Source organism: Eumetopias jubatus, unplaced genomic scaffold (assembly GCF_037043125.1).
Source record: "Eumetopias jubatus isolate StellerSeaLion01/CBP00866 unplaced genomic scaffold, mEumJub1_p1.0 scaffold_13, whole genome shotgun sequence".
Lineage (NCBI taxonomy): Eukaryota > Metazoa > Chordata > Mammalia > Carnivora > Otariidae > Eumetopias > Eumetopias jubatus.
In genome coordinates this window covers 92,825,685-92,846,983 of record NW_028274819.1, presented here as the reverse complement: position 1 = coordinate 92,846,983, position 21,299 = coordinate 92,825,685, and the positions used below count along the sequence as shown (strand labels likewise).

At 43.4% G+C, this 21,299-nt stretch overlaps 1 protein-coding gene across 5 annotated transcripts in view; it reads right to left on the bottom strand.

Annotated features, from left to right (window-relative positions):
• Positions 1-21,299, bottom strand: part of FEZ1 (fasciculation and elongation protein zeta 1) — a 44,037-nt gene that overhangs the window by 7,625 nt on the left and 15,113 nt on the right. For 4 of the 5 annotated variants that reach the window (XR_003612672.2, XR_003612673.2, XM_028125992.2 and 1 more), the window contains exons 4-7: positions 6,533-6,619; positions 4,458-4,626; positions 1,283-1,554; positions 235-315 (exon numbers count right to left, since the gene is read on the bottom strand). Coding sequence is in view for 3 of the 5 variants with exons in the window: in XM_028125992.2 (XP_027981793.1) it covers positions 235-315; positions 1,283-1,554; positions 4,458-4,626; positions 6,533-6,619 (609 nt within the window). In the remaining 2 variants the exon portion in view is untranslated. The remainder of the gene's footprint in view (positions 1-234; positions 316-1,282; positions 1,555-4,457; positions 4,627-6,532; positions 6,620-21,299) is intronic. The other variant, XM_028125993.2, reaches the window with a different exon arrangement.

The following is a 21,299-nucleotide window of genomic DNA, read 5'->3' as shown; positions in this document are numbered from 1 at the left end:
CACCTGAGGGCCCGGCAACAGCTCAAACAAAACAAAACAAAACAAAACAAGACAAAAACCAGTTCACCTTGTAAAAGACCTGCCTGTCCCTTCCTAAGAGTGGAAGAAGATGTTAAGACCTCCCTCTGCCCGAGGGCTGGGATAACTCTAGTGAGTCACCACGCCCCGGTCTGCAGGGGAGGCCGGGCTGCAAGAGTCCAGGAGGAAAGCTGGGAGCTGGGGAACTGCTTGTACCTGTTTGTCCGTTCCCGAGGAGCCAAAGGTCTGGCGGATGCCGCTCTGCAGAATGTTGGAGATGCCTTCCATGCTGAAGCGCTGGGGAGAGAGGGGGAGGAGATAGATGCCTTCCATGCTTCCTGCTTCATAGTCATCACTCCCAGGGGACTTGGGTGTCCTCCCTAAGCCACCCAGACCCACCGGCCACCACCCTGCCCCGGATAACACCTGAGCTAAAAAACAGGCCAAAATTTAAGCCTGAGTTTTGCAAGAACCAAGAGTAGGGTCTCAAAGACTCCTATCTTAGTGGTCCCTCGAGGCAATGGGTCCCCCTGCACACCCCCGGTTTCCTCATTTCAGCCTCCGTGTGGACAGAAAGAATAAAGCAGGACCGTACACCTGAGGCAGGTGATGATGCAAGCCTCTCACAGAGGAAAACAAAATGTCCGGCCACTGGGGAGAGCAGAGGTAAAGCTGCTGTCCTCATCTGGGAAGCCTTTTCCAAAATGCACAAGCCGAGGCCCAATTCAGGAGGTCTGGGACAGTGCCTCGGCCAATGTGTTTTGAATAATCTCCTTGGAGGATTCTCCTGAGCTTCCCTGATCAAGAACCACTGGTTTGAAGAATCCTGTCAGTCTACGGCAAGGCGTCAGAATTTTCAATCCCGAAACAACCGCGCCCCGCCCCCGCCCCCGCCATCCTAAAGAGAGCCGTCAGGATGAGTAGCGGGGATGCCGACCCTGAGTCCCGGGGCACAGCGCCCCTCAATCTTAGCCACCTTCACCCCTCTTTCTAAGGTCGTGCCTCAGGGAACACAGACCACACGCAAGTATTTTCCCATGTCCACGTCTGGTGTCCCCCAGCTAGACCGAGGTCCTCAAGGGGAGGAAAGGAGAAAGGGGTGCCTTCTCTCTCTTTACAGCCCTACTGCTGCCAAGGGTCCTGCTCACAGTCACTGCTCAATCCCGGTCTGCTCATGGGCCTGTGCAGGCGGGGTACCGGGGCCCCACACGGCGAGGCTTGGAGGCCGGATGCACCTCGTCTGCCCGCGGGGCGGTTCACCTACCTTGAGCGGCATCTGGTTTCCCTTCTCTATCCGGCTGCTCTGCAGGCTCAGACCTTTCTCTTTCCGCCTCTTCTTCATCAGTTCTCGCTGCTCCTTCTGCTTGTTCTGAACCTCGATAAGCACCGTAATGAAGGAGTTCTTCACTTCCTTCTCGAACTCCAGCTCGTCCCGGCGGGCCAGCTGTTGCACCAGCTCCTCCGAGAAGTCCCGGATGGCGCCCTCCACCTGGTCCAGCAGCTCGCTCAGCTCCGACCCAGACAGGTGCCTCAGGCCTGCAGGGGAAGACCGTCCCGCAGGTGACCATCCCTGCAGCCGAGCCAGAGCCCACCGGACGGCTCCCGGGGCCGCTGCCGTGTGAGGTGGGGCTGCCCCTCCCGAGGGGACCCCTCCCACCTCCTTACAGGACTGGCAATTCAGGGGCACACCAGGAAGGAAGGGACCCATATACGACAGCCAAAGTGCACACCACTGTCAGGATAACAAAAGAGGAAGAAGAAACAGTCCCCACAGAAGCCCGTGGACTCCGTTCACAAAAATGTGCATGGACGGGGACGCCTGGGTGGCTCAGTCAGTTAAGCATCTGCCTTCGGCTTCAGGTCATGATCCCAGGGTCCTGGAATCGAGTCCCGCATCGGGCTCCTTGCTCCGAGGAGAGCCTGCTTCTCCCTCTGCTGGCTCTGCCTGCCACTCCCCCTGCTTGTGCTCTCTCTCTCTAACAAATAAATAAATAAAATCTTTAAAAAAAAATGTGCATGGACAGACATGTGACTTTTTGATCCCTTCTTCCTCTTCCTATTTTTCCTCTGTGTCTCTGATATTCCTGGTGTGAAATGGGTCAAGGATCAGAGGAGAAAACATTAAGAGGAGGTTTTGGGCATAGGTGCTGCAGAGCAGGAGAGAGGTGGCGTTTGTCCCAAGAGCTGATCAAGATCTAGCCGGCCAGCAAAATAAGCACAGCGATCTGAGCCCCCTTCACCCCATGGTCCTGCGCGACAGTGCAGATATTCAGAAACACGGGAAGCGTGCGGCAGACTGGGACCACAGACTGAAAAGTGCGCCCTGGCTGGCTGGTACCGAGCCTGCTGTCAGAGAAAAGGAAAGGGAAGCTGAGATAATGGGGTACAGAAAACTTAGTCTTAAGCTCTTGTCCCTTCCGATTTCTTCATTTAAAATAGATTGGGGGGGAGAGTGCGTCTGGTGGGCTCAGTCTGTAGAGCATGCCACTCTCGATCCCAAGGTTACGAGTTCAAGCCCCATGGTGGGCAGGGAGCCTACTTAAAATAATAATAATAATAATAATAATAATAATAATAGATTGGGGGGAGCATCTTTTCAAATTTGTCCCTTTCTAACATCTTTTGTTTCTGCCCCGGAATCCATTTTACTTCTCTGTTTCTGCCGTGGCCTGTGGATTTGCTGACTCGGTTCGACCTCCCCCTTTATTCTGCTCTTTAGAGCTGTCCCCCTCCTGCGTTTGCCATTTCACTGTGCACTTCAGCTGTTTTCCTGAGTCTTCCGCTGAGCGCAGCTATGTTTGGAGCCTTTGTGTGGCTGAGACCAGCCTGAATGCAGCTCCACAGCCAAATCTGCCCCATCATTGCGAACACATTCCTTCTGCTTTTGCCCTGACCCCGGACTCTGCTCTTCAGAGCCACAGAGTTTCATTTTCAGGACATGGTTCCTCAGAGCAGGCCTCGATTTTCACCCGTGTTTGGACCTTGACACCTGCCCAGCCGGCCTTCCCTCTGCATTGTTTCTAAGTCTCTGCCAGCCCACAGGTGCATCTCCTCCCAAGGAGCGCGGCCCCTCCTGCAGGACGGGCACCATTACCCTTCCAGACGGATGGCTTTTATACTCAGTTCTGCCTTTGCTGTGTCATATCCTTTCATTTCACACCTTATCCACCCCTTTCTTTGCGTGATCATAATTACTATGAACCTGTGTCAGAGAGCTAACACGACACACAGATTAAGAGTGTGGATTCTGGGGATGCCTGGGTGGCTCAGTCGGCTAAGCGTCTGCCTTCAGCTCAGGTCGTGATCCCAGGGTCCTGGGATCGAGTCCCAAATCAGACTCCATGCTCAGCAGGGAGCCTGCTTCTCCTTCTGCCTGCCACTCCCCCTGCTTGTGCTCTCTCTCTCTCTCTCTGACAAATAAATAAATAAAACCTTAAAAAAAAAAAAAAGAGTGTGGATTCTGGCGTTAACCTGCCTGGCTTTGCTTGTGGGCCCCACCGCTTACCACCGGGATGTGGTGTTGGGGCAGATACAAATGAAAAATAGGAAGCTTGGCTCTCCCTGTTGAAAGTAAGGAAAGAGACTTTCTCTCTCCTTCCCCTGCCTGTTCTCTGTGAATGCCTTCCTCTGTCCTTTGCAGATGGACACCAATCATTTGGACAGCAAAATAAGCCCCTTGTCAGTCCCAGGACTCAGCAGTATTTCCTCAACCACCTGGGAGGCACAGGTTGGAAAAGTCATCATCAAGGAAGATGACAGGGCCCTAACTAGTCACCCTTCTCCAGACTGCTAAACCGATTTAATGTAATGGGTTGTAGACGAGAGTAGGATTTCTTTCTGGTTTTGCAATCCCTTCAGCGGGTTGCCTGTGAAGGGCGCTCTGTTCTGGCTTCACGCTTATTCAATAATAAAATTGTTGGCTTTCTCTTCTTCTGTGGAAAGGTTTTCTGGGTGGGGAGGAGATTCTGTTTTTAATTATATGTCCCCAGCAGTGGCATTGAACAAGTCACTTAGCCTCTCAGCATCCTCAATTACCCCGATCCTAATGGAGTTGGGGTGGGGATGAAATGAGATGATGCACAGAAATTCTTATAATTGGGTCTGGCACATAGAGAGCTTCCCAAAAATATCAGCTATCATGATTATTACCTTTTTCATTGATTTTATGGTAGCATCATTTTGGAGAATGGATTCCGATTTCTTCTGCTTATTCTGCTTCGGTCTTGTTCTTTGGTTAGTTTTACCATTTTGATTTTGCTCGACTGCCTTTCCCCCTAGCCCCCAAAATTTGCGAACTTCTCTCCTGACCGCCAGTAAGAAAGGGATTGCCAGCTCCCTGGATTGGAGGTGCTACTAGCTACATGCGAAGCATGTGCCCACGGCCTGGCCCACAGGCAGGAGGGTTCATCCTCAGTAAGCCCACCCACCAGGCCCCTCACCTTCGTGGGACCAGTTGTTGTTGAAGGTCTGGGTCAAGGCCTGCATCTCCCGCAGGAGGGCTGAGTCTGCCTGGGAGGAGGTTTCTCCCTCATCCTCCTCTTCCAGGACCTCCTCTTCTTCCTCAGGGTCTGGGGAGTTCTGCATCATTTCTTCTATCTCCTCAATCACCTGAAGGAGGTACGCAAGAGAGTGCTAACTCTGTTCTCTGCTGGAGGGACATCCCAACTCGGATTTTGATCAGTTAAGGATGTCTCTAACTTGCTGCCTATAAAATTCCTAAAGCAATATTGTTATTTAATAAATGTTGAATAATAATAAAAATAGACCTGACCAAAGGCTTACACACACTGTTCCTTTAATGTAAAGCACTCTTGAATGTGCAATCTCTTCCAAGAACACCATTTAGATGAGTGCTTTATTGGAAATAAACTCCTCTTTCGGGAAACAAAGCAGAGCTGCCTGGAAGGAACATTTACTTCAATGTGCTGAGCACTTTATTTCTAAGTGGGAAAACACTCTAGCCACCCAACTTTAACACAAAACCCAGTCCATTAATTGTTACAGTGCTTATGCTGTTCCCAGAACAACTCAAAATGGGGAGGCTTTCTTTTTTTTTTTTTTTACGTAGAGGAAATTTCTCCAGAATTCACCTGGATAGGAACTTGAGCAGTGCAGCCACAAATGCCAAACAGGAGGCTAACATAACAAAAGGGTAAGTAGGGTCTGGAGAGCAGAAAGGAGCTAAGAAACCCAGCTGTAATCTCCACTCTTACTAGGGATCAGCCCCCAGAAGAGAGAGCTAAATCAGAGGATCGTCAGAGGAAGACGGGTGAGCTGCTCCGTTCATTAACTGTTGACACGTAAAGAAAACGGAAGAAGCAAAGACAGTCTGAAAGCCGTCCATGGATGGGTCTGGTCACGACCGGGCACTCTGCATTTGTCTGTCCTCAATTCTGTGACGGATTCAGGCTCCAGGCCCCTGGGCTGTGTTCTCTCTGAGGCAGGCTTCTTCACGTTAGCTGGACCAAGGACAAGGGGACTTAGGGGGCCCACACCTTAGGAATAATTTCTATTTTGTTCCCACACCTTCTCACCTCCATTCAGCAAATTTAGGGAATACTTAGGCTTTGCTTCCTGAAAGCCGTTTATAAAATGCAAGCAAATGACAAACCCCCTTCAGAATCTTATGGCTGAGTTTCTCCTTCTCCCACAGAGAACTTATCGCTAACCTTGGATCACTGAATTGTATTTCCCTTACAGCTCACAGGAAGAAATGTCAGCCCCTCTTCTCTTTTCATCTGGTGCCCTTCAATCTCTTGATCCTTACCTGTTTAATAGCCCACCTTTTTGCCACAGATATGAAAGAGTTCCTTTGGCCGAAAAGCACTTTCTGGCCCCACAGGCTCCTGGTGGAGCTTTTTCGAAACTACTTTGTGAAAAACTTGTATGGCACCTGCTTAAAAAGTCGCCCAGAAATATTTGTTGACCGAAAAGTTGAAAAAAAAAATCCAGAGACCCAAGATTATTCCCCGCTAAGTAATAAATGACTAAAGCCAAAATATAATTAATTCAGTCAAATGTCAAGCACCACTTTTTTTTTTTTAAGCAAAGACACAACTGTCCGTTAAGACTCCTTTTGGAAGGCTCAACATTTTGTGTGTTCTATGAAATATGAGAAAATACCCATCATACAAAAGCCTCAACTGTCACTTCTATTTTTGCAAGAATAGGTATTTGGGACCCTCATTTAAGTGTCTTGACTCTTAATGAGACTACACTCAGAGGTTTAGCAAGAAGTGAAGCCCGTCAACACCAGGCCTATCTCTGGCTACAATCAAACATGAGCCCCGCCCAACCCAAGTGTCAGGAATTACGTTCCAGTTTACTGCAGGCGGGTAAACTGAGGCCTAGAGAGACATGAAATCCCTTATCAAAGACACTCCAAGTCATCGACCAGGCAACCACGAGACCATATATTTGTCTTCTGCTTTAAACGGACATGACAAGTATGTACTTAGACTTTTTCTTGATCCAAAGAACAAAAAGTCCCAAGAACCAAGAGAAATATTCATACCTGATCTGCTGTGAGTAGAGGTTCCTCATTGATACCAGAATCATGTTCACTCTTCTCATTGAACTCTTCCTCTTCTTTCTCATGGATCTGAAGGGGGGTGGGGGGGTGGAATTCTGATTGATCATCAGCAGAACTAGGGTTCTCTTTACTGTCTGGTCTCTAGAACAGACACGGACTGAGAGGCCCCTCCGGCCATCCACTGTGTAAGGAGGGAATCTGAAGAGATGCCCAGAGTTTCATCCAATTCCAAACACACCCCTTCTGCACAGCATGCATCCCTGAGTCCAGCAAAGGATGTCTGACTCGAAGGGAGGAGCACTGTTCTTTAGCCCACAGACAGGTCATCCCTGCATGAACAAGGAACCTTCCCAAGGTGAGTGATACCGCAACCAATTCCAGCAGCGAAGGCTCTCTTATTTAAACAAGGACTTTCAATCTGGGGGTTAGTTTCCAGAGTTTACTGTATGAGGCATTTTAAGGAGTGGGTTGTTCCAGTCCAAAGAGTCAAGCTTTTAGAACTGGATGCAAGGCCACCCTGTGACTGGAATCTAGGCATGGTGTCACGGCCGCTGAAGGGTGTAGTGAATCTACAGGAGACGTGCCACGGAACAACCTGATCACGTGAACTGAGGCACAGACAAAACAACAGCACTGAAACAGGTGCCCCATTTCTCCACGATTCCATAGTGCCAAGTACGATTCTGAAGGTTCACAACCATTGAGATTCTAGATGTTGCAATCCAACAAGATATCCACAGCACATCTGGCTTTCCTGACTAGATCCCAAACGGCCACAGTCTGGCATTTATGTTCAAATCCTGCACAAAATCAACGACTAAACCACCCAACAATCTATGTCCAGAAGTTGGATTTGAAAGTCATATAGGGGCTGGGGAGCGATGCCTCCAGGAAGTCTTTCTGCAGAGACACCTCCCATCCAGGAATCAATTTTTACTTGCTCATCGATAGCTGGCATGCTGATCTGCCTCTTTCCTGGGGATTACACTTCTGCTGTTAGAAGAGAAGACACCCAGTTCCATCCCAAGCAATCATGTCAGAGATGGGCTATCTTCAGAAACTTCTCCCCTATTCTTTGAGCGCCACCTTGGGCAGACACCCCTAACAAAACACATCGCCTTCTATCTACGTTTGCTTAAAACCAGGACTCTGTCATTAAAAAAAGTTAATCAAATGTATCTTAAATGCCATCAGCACTCCACCTGGATAGGGGTAGGGCAGGGAGGTAATGGGATCTGCTGAGGGGCTTGTGTGCCAGATGGTGACATCTATTTCTGTTGGCGAACCCATATGCTCTTCTCTCTGCCAAGTCTACCACCTGTGGTAGCCGCCTAGCTTCCGCACCCCCCACTCTGCAGAACGAAGCTCCTGGAGCCACGGCTTGTTCATGACTACGCTCCTAGGGCAAACTTCCTCGGGGCCAGAAAGGCCTGTGCTGGAAGTCAGAGTTCCTTGCTTTCTGTTTGGATTCTTTTTTATAAGCAAGTGTTAGTCTATACCCGGAATTTTTTTTTTTTTTTTTTGACAGTAAGTGTATTCTAAAGATGGAAGGTTTATGTTTTCTGAGATATGGCCAATTTTCACTGACTGTTAATAGTGCATCGTTGAGGTAAACCGTCCCCCATCACGAGGTCTTCCCCCTGAGTTCCTGGTGGAAGACAGGGAGGGAGCTTCTAGGCATAGACCCTTCTCGTTGTTTAAATGTTAGCGAACCTGAGCAGGGGCGTGGATGTCTCTTAGAGCTTTCTCTCCTCTCCCTGTGCCTGCCACAAAGCCTACAGGTCTGACTTGTCAGGCTTGGGCAAAAAAAGACCTGAGAATCACCTATAATCACTGACAAGTTGCCCTGAGTTCCTAGGACTGTGGGAGCTGCACCTACCCCACATTTTCTCAGACCTCAGAAGTCTGCCACTAAAAACTAAAGTAAAAGGAGAAGCAAACACAAAGTACTTAAAGAAAGCCCCGGCTCCTTCCCTCTCCCCGGGTGGATTATTCCCTGCCGGTTTCAGCACACCCACCCTGTCCCTGACCTTCCCTCCACCCTCTCTAACTTTCGGTCTCCACTCTCCGCGTCTTGGGTCGGAGGCTCTCATCCTTCTGCACCCCCTCTAGTGCTCCTCCCACATTTCCTCCGGTCCTAGCGGACTCTGTTCCACCCCAACCGCTTCTGTCACTTCTCAATGAGCCCTCTTGCCTTACAAATGCCACTTACAGAATCCCTCCCTGCCCTTCATTAGCGGGACAATATCTTGCGCAGAGAGTGTAAAGCTGGATGGGGACTAACAGGGGAAAAAAAGAAGGAATTTTGAAAAATGATGGCAGTTATGTGTATGGATAGGATTATATGATTTACACACACACACACACACACACACACACACACACACACACACACACACTAAGCAGGTGGACAAGTATATGGATCCTCTTATTCTTAACAGATGCCAGAGACCTAGAAATCACCACAGGGAGTTTCTTTAGCCTCTCGTGGGACGATGGGAAGGCTAGAGCCACAAACAACCTGCAGGCCAGGTCATTTGGGGCTGAATTTCTGTGTAGACTGAAACTCAAGTCGGTTCCATACTGTAGAAGTGAACCATGATTCTTCTAAGAAAAATCATCCTTCCAAGTGACATCTTCCCAGAATGGAGGAAAGAAGACCAAGAGCCAGAACGGGTCTGGCCATCCTCCTTGGCAAGCTGTTTCTGCCTTCTGCTTTCCCTAAAGGGTGTGCCTTTAAGGTTGTGATGTGGTAGCTTAAAGCCTGGTGATAAGTGAGGGAACCTTCCCTGGGGCCTATCATGCTGCTAAATCTTGCGGAACAGTAGTCTGAGTGAGGACTAAAATGACACTGAGTCCTTGTGTTCGAAAGTGACTATTAACCAGTGTCTCTTGTCAGAGCAATCCAGATGATTCTATTCACAAGAAACGGAGTCTCACTGACAGATTTACATTCTACCACCAGCATAGAAGAATCCTCATTTCTCTGTATCCTAGCTAAATCAAGGTAATGTCACACCAATGATAGGTATAAAACTGTATTTTATGGGGTGCCTGGGTGGTGCAGTCGACTGAGCGACTGACTCGGTTTCAGCTCAGGTCCTGAGACCGAGCCGCAAATTGAGCTCTGCACTCAGCATGGAGATTGCTTGAGATTCTTTTTTTTTCTTTTAAAGATTTTATTTATTTACTTGAGAGACAGAGAGAGAGACCCTGGGTGGACAGGTGGGGGAGGGTCAAAGGGAAAGGGGGAAGCAGACTCCCTGCTGAGCAGGGAGCCCAACTTGGGGCTTGATCCCAGGATCATGACCCGAGCCAAAGGCAGGAGCTTAACCAACTGAACCAACCGGTGCTTGAGATTCTATCTCCCCCTCCCTCTGCCCCTTCCACTTGTGCTCTCTCTCTCTCTCTCAAATAAATAATAAATCTTCTAAAAAATAAAAAAAAAAAGAAAGGGAGTCTCTAACACATTGTATTTCCCTCCCCTTATCATACTTGTTCCACATAGGTGGTTGCCTTCCTGACCAAAATTAAGAGAACAAAGATCCATTTTCACCTTCAGTCAACAAGTTAAAAAAAAAAAAAATCCACGACATGCACCCAGCCCGGAGAAAAGACAACAATATCCCTTCATGCTTGTGACCAACCAGGAAACATCGGTATGGGGTTAAGTCAACGCCTCGGAATCCCCACAGGGAGACCCACCAGAGCACAGCAAACGGCATGTAGACAACAGAAGTTTCGTGAAAGAATTAATGAACAAATGAAAGAGGGAGGAATGGTCGCACTATCCCCTCCTATAGTCAGTCCGCCTCCACAGACAACTTAGCTGCTCAGTTACCTGGAAAACAGAAGGGTTGAACGCACGGTCCTGGACTTTTTTTCCACTTGTCCAAGACAACCACCACCTGCTATTAATTACCGTTACAGGGATAAAAGAGACTATCTTTTATATAAGTCAGGAACAGAATATTGATTAATTGAGAAACCCAATAAATGTGGAGAGTTGTAAATAATAATACTACATAGCTTGAGTGTATTATTTTGACCTAAAAATAAAAGAATATACTTATTTTTCCCCCAAGCTCCTAATGTAAGGTCAATGCCTTTTTCTCCACGATGGGCTTCTGAATAGAGGTTCCACACTGTCCTTCTATCATCCACATCAGAACACCCTTTTTAAATGGGTCCCGTTTCCATTTTTTTTTTAAGATTTTATTTATTTATCTGAGAGAGAGCAAGAGCAAGAAAGAGAGAGAGAGGGAAAGCACACAGGGAAAGGGAGAAGCTGGGAGCTGGATGTGGGACTCGATCCCAGGACCCTGGGATCATGACCTGAACTGGAGGCAGACGACGCTTAACCAACTGAGCCACCCAGGGGCCTTCCATTTTTTTAATAGCAGAAGGAAGATACATAGGTGATTGAGCACACACATTTATCTCCTCTTCCTTCTTTTTTTTTAAGATTTTATTTATTCATTTGAGAGAGAGAGAATGAGAGATAGAGAGCACGAGAGGGAAGAGGGTCGGAGGGAGAAGCAGACTCCCCACTGAGCTGGGAGCCCCATGTGGGACTCGATCCCGGGACTCCAGGATCGTGACCTGAGCCGAAGGCAGTCGCTCAACCAACTGAGCCACCCAGGCGCCCCTATCTCCTCTTCCTTCTGAAACCCCACTAAAGTGAGAGCAAAAGGACCGAAAGACAATATCCTGCAAGTAGAAAACAAACCCGAGGAAAGACAGCGGCCAATGAGATGCTAGAAAGCAGATGCTGAGCCAGCAGGCTAGAGGGTTAAGCCCTATGGGAGAAAGCTTCCCCAAGTATGTGCCTTCACCCCAAAAATGCTGAAAGACTCTAGAATCGGAGACTTCAGGGGCACTGGGAGGTGGGGCTGCAAAGGGAAGGATCTGCCAAGATTCTTCATAGGAGCAGTGAGACCCCAAGTCTCTTCTCCTCTCCCATGAAGAAAGACAACTACTACCTTCTCACCATGAAAAGAGGTGGCGGTTTCACTTTGGAAAGGTTGAGCTAAGGAGGACTTGCACCTAAGAGACACCAGGCCACCTGAAAACAGGGGTGAGGGATCTTGCCGAAAACAGAGGGATTAAGTGAAAGTCTACATACTCACCAGAGACCCTCAGCCTCCTGCCCTGATTAGGCTCCAAGGATGCTGGCAGTCAGGCTTATCCTCCTCAAGCAAAACATTGGAGGACTCCACTTAGTGGTCAATACACTTCTGTTGCACTGTGCAAATAAGAGACGTACAGATACATGCCAATATTTGGGGTGTCCCAGCAAAATGACCAGGTCCTTACTGATCATTACAGTGGGGGCCAGTAGGAAACAAGCCCTGTCCCCACAGGAAGATCTCTGTGAGTCTAGCCTCACTTTTAAATATGCCCAAGGATTGTCAAACATTTGCAGACAATCCCCGACATGAAAAACAGGGACTAAAGCAAATACATAGGAAAGGTAAATCAAAAGCTATACAGAGGGCAGGAGAGACTCCTTCCTATCATTACTGCACTCAGAGGGCTATCAAGAAAACATTGCTTCCTTGAAACATGGCCTGTTTAGTAGAATTAATTTTAAAAAACAACAAGAGCGAGCTCTTAGAAATCAAAATTATGGTAGCAAAATTTGTATTTTCCGTAGAAGAGTTGAAGATAAGGCTGGGAAAACCACCTAGAGAGTAAAAGAAAATAAGTAGATAGAGAACGGGAGGGGAGAAGAAGCAAAAGATCAGTTTAAGTCCAACACTTGAATAAAAGGAATTCTGAAAAGCAAAAACAGAAGAGATGGCCTCTTTCAGCCACAAAAGAGTAGCTAGTATTGGACTTTCCCTGCCACGTACAAGTATAAATCTGGACAAAATCTAAGAGCCGATTGTTTTGAGGCACTGGGCACAGACAGTGCAAGGCTGTGATCATTGAAAGAAGGGAAAACATGAAACAAATGAAAGCTGAGAATCTGTCACCTGTGAACTAACACTACAAGAAATATTATAGAAAGATTTTGGGCCTGAAAAAAAAATGCTTAAAAATCAGACTTACAGGAAGAAATAAATAACACCAGAAATGGTAAATATAAAAAAATTATGTTTTTTCCTTCTCCTCATTTCTTTAAAAGACAACTAACTGTCTAGAGCAAAACTAATAACTTGTGTTGTGGGGTAAGAATGTGGACTGAAGTAAATTTTATGACGACAAGCACAAAGGATGACAGGAATACACTTACACTGTTGAAAGTGTTTTACATTTTATGTGAAGTAGCAAAATATGAATCCTAAATAGACTATGATAACTTAATAATGCAGAGTGTAATCCTTAGAGCAGTCAGTAAAAAACAAAAACAAAACAAACAAAAAACAAGCACACAAAGAGGTATAGCTAAAGTCCAAAGGAAGAGGGGCGCCTGCGTGGTTCAGTCATTAAGTGTCTGCCATCGACTCAAGTCATGATCCCAGGGTCCCAGGATCGAGTCCCACTTCGGGCTCCCTGCTCCGTGGGGAATCTGCTTCTCCCTCTCCCTATGCCCTGCCACTCCCCCTGCTTGTGCTTGCTCTCTCTGTGTCAAATAAATAAATAAAATCTTTAAAAAATAAAAATAATAAAATCCAATGGAAGAAAGAAAATGGAATACCAAGAAAATTTGATTAACACAAAAGAAGGCAAGGAAAGTGGGACAGAGGAACAACAACAAAAAACCCAGATAGGACAAATAGAAATGCAAGATCATACCGCTAAACACAAACTATTAAAGTTATCTTAAATGCTAATGAACTGAATACTATGCAGATGAACTAAACTCAATAAACCAAAAAGCATAGATCATCATTGTCAGACTAAACATAAAAGATTTAACTGTATGCAATCTATAAAAGACACACATTAAACATAAAGACAGGGGCGCCTGGGTGGCTCAGTCATTAACATCTGCCTTCACTCAGGTCATGATCCCAGGGTCCTGGGATTGAGCCCCGCATCAGGCTCCCTGTTTGGCAGGAAGCCTGCTTCTCCCTCTCCCACTGCCCCTGCTTGTGTTCCCTCTCTCGCCGTGTCTCTGTCAAATAAATAAATAAATTCTAAAAATCTTAAAAAAAAAAAATAAACAAAGACACAGGTGAAAAGTAAATGGATTGAGGGCGCCTGGGTGGCTCAGTTGGTTAAGCGACTGCCTTCACTCAGGTCATGATCCCAGGGTCCTGGGACCGAGCCCCGCATCGGGCTCCCTGCTCGGCAGGGAGTCTGCTTCTTCCTCTGACCCTCCCCCCTTCATGTGCTCTTTCTCTCTCATTCTTTCTCTCAAATAAATAAATAAAATCTTTAAAAAAAAAGAAAAGTAAATGGATTGATAGAAACATGATACAATCTGGTAATTACACTACCGGGTATTTACCCAAAGAAAATGAAAACATTAATTAAAAAAAAAATATGCAGCCCTACATTTATTGCAGCATTATTTACAATAGCCAAGATATGAAAGCGGCCCAAGTGTCCATTGATAGATGAATGGATAAAGAAGATGTGATGTATATATCTATATATAATGGAATATTATTCAACCATAAAAAAGAATGAGATTTTGCCATTTGTGACAACATGAATGGACCCAGAGGGTATTATGCTAAGTGAAATAAGCCAGACAGAGAAAGGCAAATACCATGATTTCACTTATATGTGTAATCTAAAAGACAAAACAAACAAAAATATAAATACAGAGAACAAACTAGTGATTGCCAGAGGGAAGGGTGGTGGGGAGAGACATGGGCAAGATAGCTGAAGAGGGTTAAGAGATACAAACTTCCAGTTATAAAATAAACAAGTCAAGGGGCACCTGGCTGGTCCAGTTGGTAGAGCATGCAACTCTTGATCTCAGGGTCATGAGTTCAAGCCCCATGTTGGGTGTAGATTACTTAATTACTTAAAATTAATCAATCAATCCATCATGGAGATGAAAAGTATAGCAAAGGGAATACAGTCGATAATATTGTAATAACATTGTATGACGACAGCTGGTAACTACACTTATCATGGTTAAGCATTGCATAATGTATAGAATTGTCAACTCACTATGTTGCGCACCTGAAAAGAGAACTAATTTAACATTGTACATCAACTATACTTCAATAATAAAACTTAAAACAAAAAAATCAATTGTAATGGATAAACAGACAAAAAACTCAGTTAAGAGCTAGAAGAATTCAACAATACTATAAACCAACTTAATCTAGTTGACCTTTACAGAACATTACAACCAATAATTACAGAATATACATGCTTTTCCATGGCACATAACGCATTCATAATATACAACACATGCTGGGCTATATATCAATCCCAATATATTTTAAAAGATTGAATTTGTACAGATTGTGTTCTCTGACAAGATTAAATCAGAAATCAATACAAAATGATAACTATAAAATCCCCAAACATTTTGAAATTAAGTAACATACATCTAAATAACCCATAGGTCAAAGAAGAAATTACAAGAGAAATTAGAAAATATTTCAAACTGAGGTTAGTAAAAACATACCATCTTAAAATTGTGGGATTCAGGTAAAGCAATGCTTAAAGGAAATTTTACTATTTTAAGGTGCTTATGTTGTTGCTGGTTTGAAGATATGTGTCCTCCCAAAATTCATTTGTCGATATCTTAATGCCCAACGTGATGGTATTAAGAGGTGGGGCCTCAAGGATTTGCTTAGGTCATAAGGGTAGAGGCCTCATGAATGGGATTGGTACCTTATAAAAGAGGCTCCATAGAGCTCCTGAGATTCCTTGTACCATGTAAGAACACAGCCAGAAATTGGCGGTCTGCAAGCCAATAGAGCACCTTTACCAGAACCTAATCATGCTGGCACCCTGATCTTGGATGTCCAGGCTCCTTAACTGTGAGAAATAAATTTCTGTTGTTTATAAGCCACCCTGTCTGTCGTATTTTGTTATAGCAGCCCGGGTGGACTAAGACAATTATTTTTAAAGTTTAAAATCTGATCTAAGCTCCCACCTTAAGAGGCTTAGTAAAACCCTACTAAGTATAAGGAAGGAAATAATAAAGTTAAGGAAAGAAATCAACAGATTAGAAAATGAACAAACAACAGAGGAAAAGAAGAAGCCCAGAGGGGTTCTCTGGAGAGATTAATAAAAGTGATAACCCCCCCACCCACACAAAAAGTGATAAACCCATAATGAGACTGAAGAGAGGAGAGGGGAAGGAGAGGGAGAGAAGGAGAAGAAAACACAAATTAGCAGATCAGAAATAAAAAGGAGAGCATCACTATAGTAAGATCTGTAGAGATCGTACTAACATTAAAATAATAAGAGCATATCATAAACAACTTTGTGGTCAATACTTCAATTACTTAGATTAAATGAAAAAACTCCCCAAAAAACACTATTTACCAAAATCAACTGAAGGAAGAAACAGAAAATCAGAACACCCCTATATTTATTTAAGAAATTGAATGCGTCATCAAAAACCTTCCACAGAGAAAACCCCTGGTCCAGATGGTTTCGCTGGTGTAGTCTACCAAACATGTAAGGGAGAAGTAATACGAATCTAAGACAAACTCTTTCAGAAACTAGAGAAAGAAAAATTCCCAATTCATGTTGTGACATTACAAGAAAATTACAGAAAAATTTCCTTGTGAACAGAGACACAAAAATCTTTAATAAAATATTAGCAAATCAAATCCCACATTATATAAAATGGATACTATATCATGACTAAGTGGGGTTTACTTAAGAATGGAAGGTTGGTTTAATATTTGAAAATCAATTCGTGTAATTCACCACATTAACATATAAATTGATCTACATATATAAATTGATCTATGGATTTAACACAGTCACAAGTTGAATTTCCAGCAACTTAGAGGAATTAATTAGCTGATTCCAAAATTTATACTGAAATGCAAAGGACCAAAAATAGCCAAAACAACTTCAAAAAAAAAAGAACAAAGTTGAAAGACTTATACAGTTGACCGTCGAACAATGCAGGGGCTAGGGGTGCGGATGCCCGGCATTGTCAAAAATCTACATGTAACTTCTGACTCCCCCAAAACTTAACTACTGGTTAAGTTGACAGAAACCTTACTGATAATATAGACAGCTGATTAACACATATTTGGCATTTTATATGTATTATATACTGTATTTTTACAATAAAGTAAGCTTGAGAGAAGAAAATGTTACAAAGAAAATCATAAGGAAGAGAAAACACATTTACAGTACAGTACTGTTTTTCCCCCAAAATATCACACAGTTTAAACCGGTGTTGTTCAAGGGTCAGCAGCTGTGCTACTTTATATCAAGACTTATTACAAAGCTACAGTAATGAAGACAGCATGGTATTGGCATAGAGATAGACACACATCAATGAAACAGAATAAAGAATTCAGAAATAGATCCACACATATATGGTCAATTGATATTCGACAAAGGTGCCAAGACAATTTAATAGGGAAAGAATAATGTTTCCAATTAGTAGTACCAGAACAATTGGATACACACACACACACACACACAAATGAACTTTGACCCTTACCCTACACCATATACAGAAACTAACTTGAAATGAATCATAAGCCACAGACGCACTAAAACTATACAACTTCTAGAAGACTTGTGAAAAAAATATCAATGACTACTTAAATACTGCACACAAAGCACAAACTATAAAAAGGAAAAAAAGCAACAAACTGGGCTTCATCGCATTTAAAAAACATTGGACCTTCAAAATAGGTTAAGGAAGTTAAAAGGCAATCCATAGGCAAGAAGATGTGCATAAAACATATATCAGCCAAAGGACTATGTCTAGAATGTATGTGTTAAGTTAATTACACAAGGAAGCCATTAGACTGAGGTGGTTTTAATGCCTTAATAGCCTACCAAGCAAACCAAAACCTAAGCCTCTAATGCCTCAAGGGTAAGAATTCAAATCAAAGAACAACCAATCACAAACAGCCAACTAGGCTTTCCCAAATAATACAACTACTTAAGCTATAGCCAGTCAAATAATTTTCTTCCTTTGCTTCCACCTTTTCTATATAAAAGGTGTTCCTCTAGTTCCCGTTGGTGGAGCACTCCTAAGCACTTTGGGTTTGGGGCTGTCCTATTTGATCTTAGTTAAATAAACTCTTAAAATTTTAGTATGCCTCATTTTATCTTTTAATATAAAGCACAATAGCAACTTAACAAGAATACACAGTGGGCAAAGGATTCACTGAAGAAGATACACAGATTATAACTAAGCACATGAAAAGATGTTCAATATCATGTTACTAAGGAAGTGCAAATTTAACCAAAATAAGGTACTCTATATGACTACTCCAAAGTCTAAAATGTTAAAGGCTGTCCATATCAGGTGTTGGTGAGGATATGGACTAACTGGAGCTCTCAAATTGGAAAACAGTTTGGCAGATTCTTAAAAATGTCATACATTTACCATAAGACCCCAACATTCCACTCATAGATTTGTTTTTACCCAAGAGAAATGGAGACATAGGTCTACAAACAGACTTAGGCAAGAATATTCATAATAGCTTTATTTACAATATTCAAAAACAACCCAAATGTTCATCAACAGGTGAATGAATAGCCAATTATGGTATATCTCTATAATGGAACAACCCTCAGCAATAAAAAGGAGTGAACTGTTGATATAAGCAACCAAATGGATGAATATCTAAATAATTATACTGAGTTTTTAAAAGCCAGACCCCCCCAAAAAAAAGAGTACCTGCTCCATCATCCCATTTATACAAAATTCTAGAAAACGCAAACTAATCTATAGTGACAGAAATGGGTTGCCTGGAGATTGGGGGGTGAAAGGGAGTGGTTAATGGATATGCTCGATATCTTGATTGTGGTGATAGTTTCACAGATGTATACATATGTCAAAACTTATCAAATTGAAAACTTTAAAATGTGCCATTTATTGTATGCCAATCATCCTTCAGTAAAGCTATGAGAAAAAAAGAAAACCACACAATGAAATAAAAGAAAAGAACAATACACCATGACCAAGTTGGGTTTATCTCAATAATGCAAGGTTGACTTAATATTTGAGAATCAGTTCATGTCATTTATCCCATTAACATCATAAAGGAGAGAACGACATACATAATCATCTCAATAGAGGCAGAAAACAGAAATAATTCATCTTCAGAGAAATAACACAAGAAAACATGCCACAATTTAGTCATGAGCTTGCAGACTGAAAGGGCCCACGAAGTATAATGCAGAATGAATGGTGGGGGGAGGGAACCTCACTATAAGAAACATCAATGGAAAATTTCAAATGAGAAAGAAAAAAGAATATCCTAAACGCTTTCAGAAAGAACCAAAAGAGAAGTCACATATAAAAGGAGAATCAGAATGGATTTGAGGGCTTCTCAACAGCAAGGGAAAGCTGGAAGATAAGAGAACAATGCCTTCAGAATTCCAGGTAAAAAAAATTTTGCAACCTAAAATAATTATCAAATCAAACTCTCAATCAAGTATATGACAGAAAATTAAAGACATTCTAGTATATTTTAAAAAACATATTCCTCTGTACCCTTTCTCAAGAATATAGTGAATTTTTTTTTCCCACCAAAACAAGGGAATATACCCAGAAAGATAAAAAAAAATATAGCAGTCAGGCAGGAAGAATCCCCGGGGATGAAAGTGAAGAAAAGTCCCACGACAACAGCTGTACACTAGATCTAGAATACAACCAGACTAGTTTATAGTAGAAAGATGGAGGTACTCATTTGGATGTTTTCAAGACCAAAAAAAAAAAAAAAAGAATTGATAGAATGTCTGATTTTTTTTTTTAAGATTTTATTTATCTATTTGACAGAGAGAGCACAAGGGAGGTGGGGCGCGGGGGAGGGGCAGAGGCAGAGGGAGAAGAAGCAGACTGCCCACTGAGCAGGGAGCCTGATGCAGGTGCAGGGCTCCATCCCAGGACCCTGAGATCACTACCTGAGCTGCAGGCAGACGTCCAACCAACTAAGCCACCCAGGCACCCCTGAATGTCTGGGTTTTTTTTAACCATATTGTGAGATTTAAATTTCACTCAGAGTTTGGGGTTGAACTATTGATGGATAGGTATACAGAAAATTAAGCAAATAAAAAACAAGATAATTCTTTACTCCAAGTTAAACAAAAGGTTGTATAAAAAATATTCTTATACAACACTACATGATTCAGTAAGAAATAGTACTTACATAGCTATGACTGTTTTTATATTTAATATTGATTTCACTATAAATTGGTGACAACCCTCTATTAGAAGGGGGAAGGCTAAGTGTGAATATTTGAGGTGGTGTGAAAGTGTTAAATCTTATCTTCTATAGTATAAAGTTAATAGATAACAGCCCAAACTGTTGATTTTCATCATCAAGCGAACAGCAATATAAATGTGTTACTTAGAAAATTTGAGATATATGCCAAAAGAAATAAAAGTGGTTGCCTCTATGGAGTAAGGAAAGACAAGTCAGGAGCTGCTGGTGGCAGGGGAGGTGGGGAGGCTTTAGGTCTTATAATATTTTTAAAGTATTATTTGACTTTTAAGACTATGTACAATGTGTGGGGCGCTTGGGTGGTTCAGACGCTTAAGCGTCTGCCTTCAGCTCCGGTCATGATCTCAGGGTCCTGGGATTGAGCCCCGCATCGGGCTCCCTGCTCAGTGGAGAGCCTGCTTCTCCCTCTCCCTCTCCCCCCTCCCCCCCTCCCCATTCATGTTTTCTCTCGCTCTATCTCAAATAAATAAATAAAATATTTTTTAAGAAAAAGACTATGTACATGTGTTACTTTGATTTTAAAAAAGCAAAACACGACTCTCTTTGCTGTCATAATCCAACAGTTTCTATAATGTTTGATTACATTTCTTAGAGTCACAAGGACAAGCATAAAGAGGTTTAGGAACAAACACAACTGATTCTTGGTGATGAACCCCTTAAGTAGAAGAAGAGCTATGAGGGCTTGCGCAAAGAAGCCTACCAGCTGTTTGCATTCAGCAAGTCAAGGGCACTGGGTCGGCCGCTCTCTTACAGGAATACAGAGCGCTGGTTAATCTAGCAAATCATTTAAACTGAGGTCGGTTAAAAGAGCTTCTACTGTAATGAATCCTGATAATAAAGGAGATGAAATAAAACAGCCTTAATCCATCCACTTTTGCTACCCTGTCATTTTCCCATGGGTTGGATGGAAGAAATTTCACAAGGAGTGGAACTCAAGATCATCCTTCTCAGGGTCATTCAATTTGCCCTGAAATATTAACCCTCTTGAGGGAAATCTGCAAATGAGGATAAATTAGAGACCTTACGAAGGGCAGGCTATCTTATACATCCTTTGGCTTAATCCACAAAATGAGTTGGAAAGGTGGCCAAAGAGATAACAAAGCAAAATCTGCCTTTTGCACCATGATGGACCTGATTTCATTTCAGTAACTAGATTATTCCATGGTTGCCTCCTCGTCCTTTGCATTTGGAGTAAGGATACACATTAGCATCTCAAGAGAAAATAAGCAGTCGGGAGCCAAAACAGGACTTGGGACGCAGCCTCCTGTATCCACACTGAGTAGGCTTGTCCCGAATCTCCTAGTGTCAAAGTCGCCACCTTACCTACCCCATCAGTGAAACCTTGAGGTTTTGAGAATTTTGGATTGCTAATTATTAAAAGAGTTAAGGATGTACAGCCACCTTTTCAACAAATCAGCCGACTGCTGATCTCTTTGCTGTGCTATTTGGAGCAA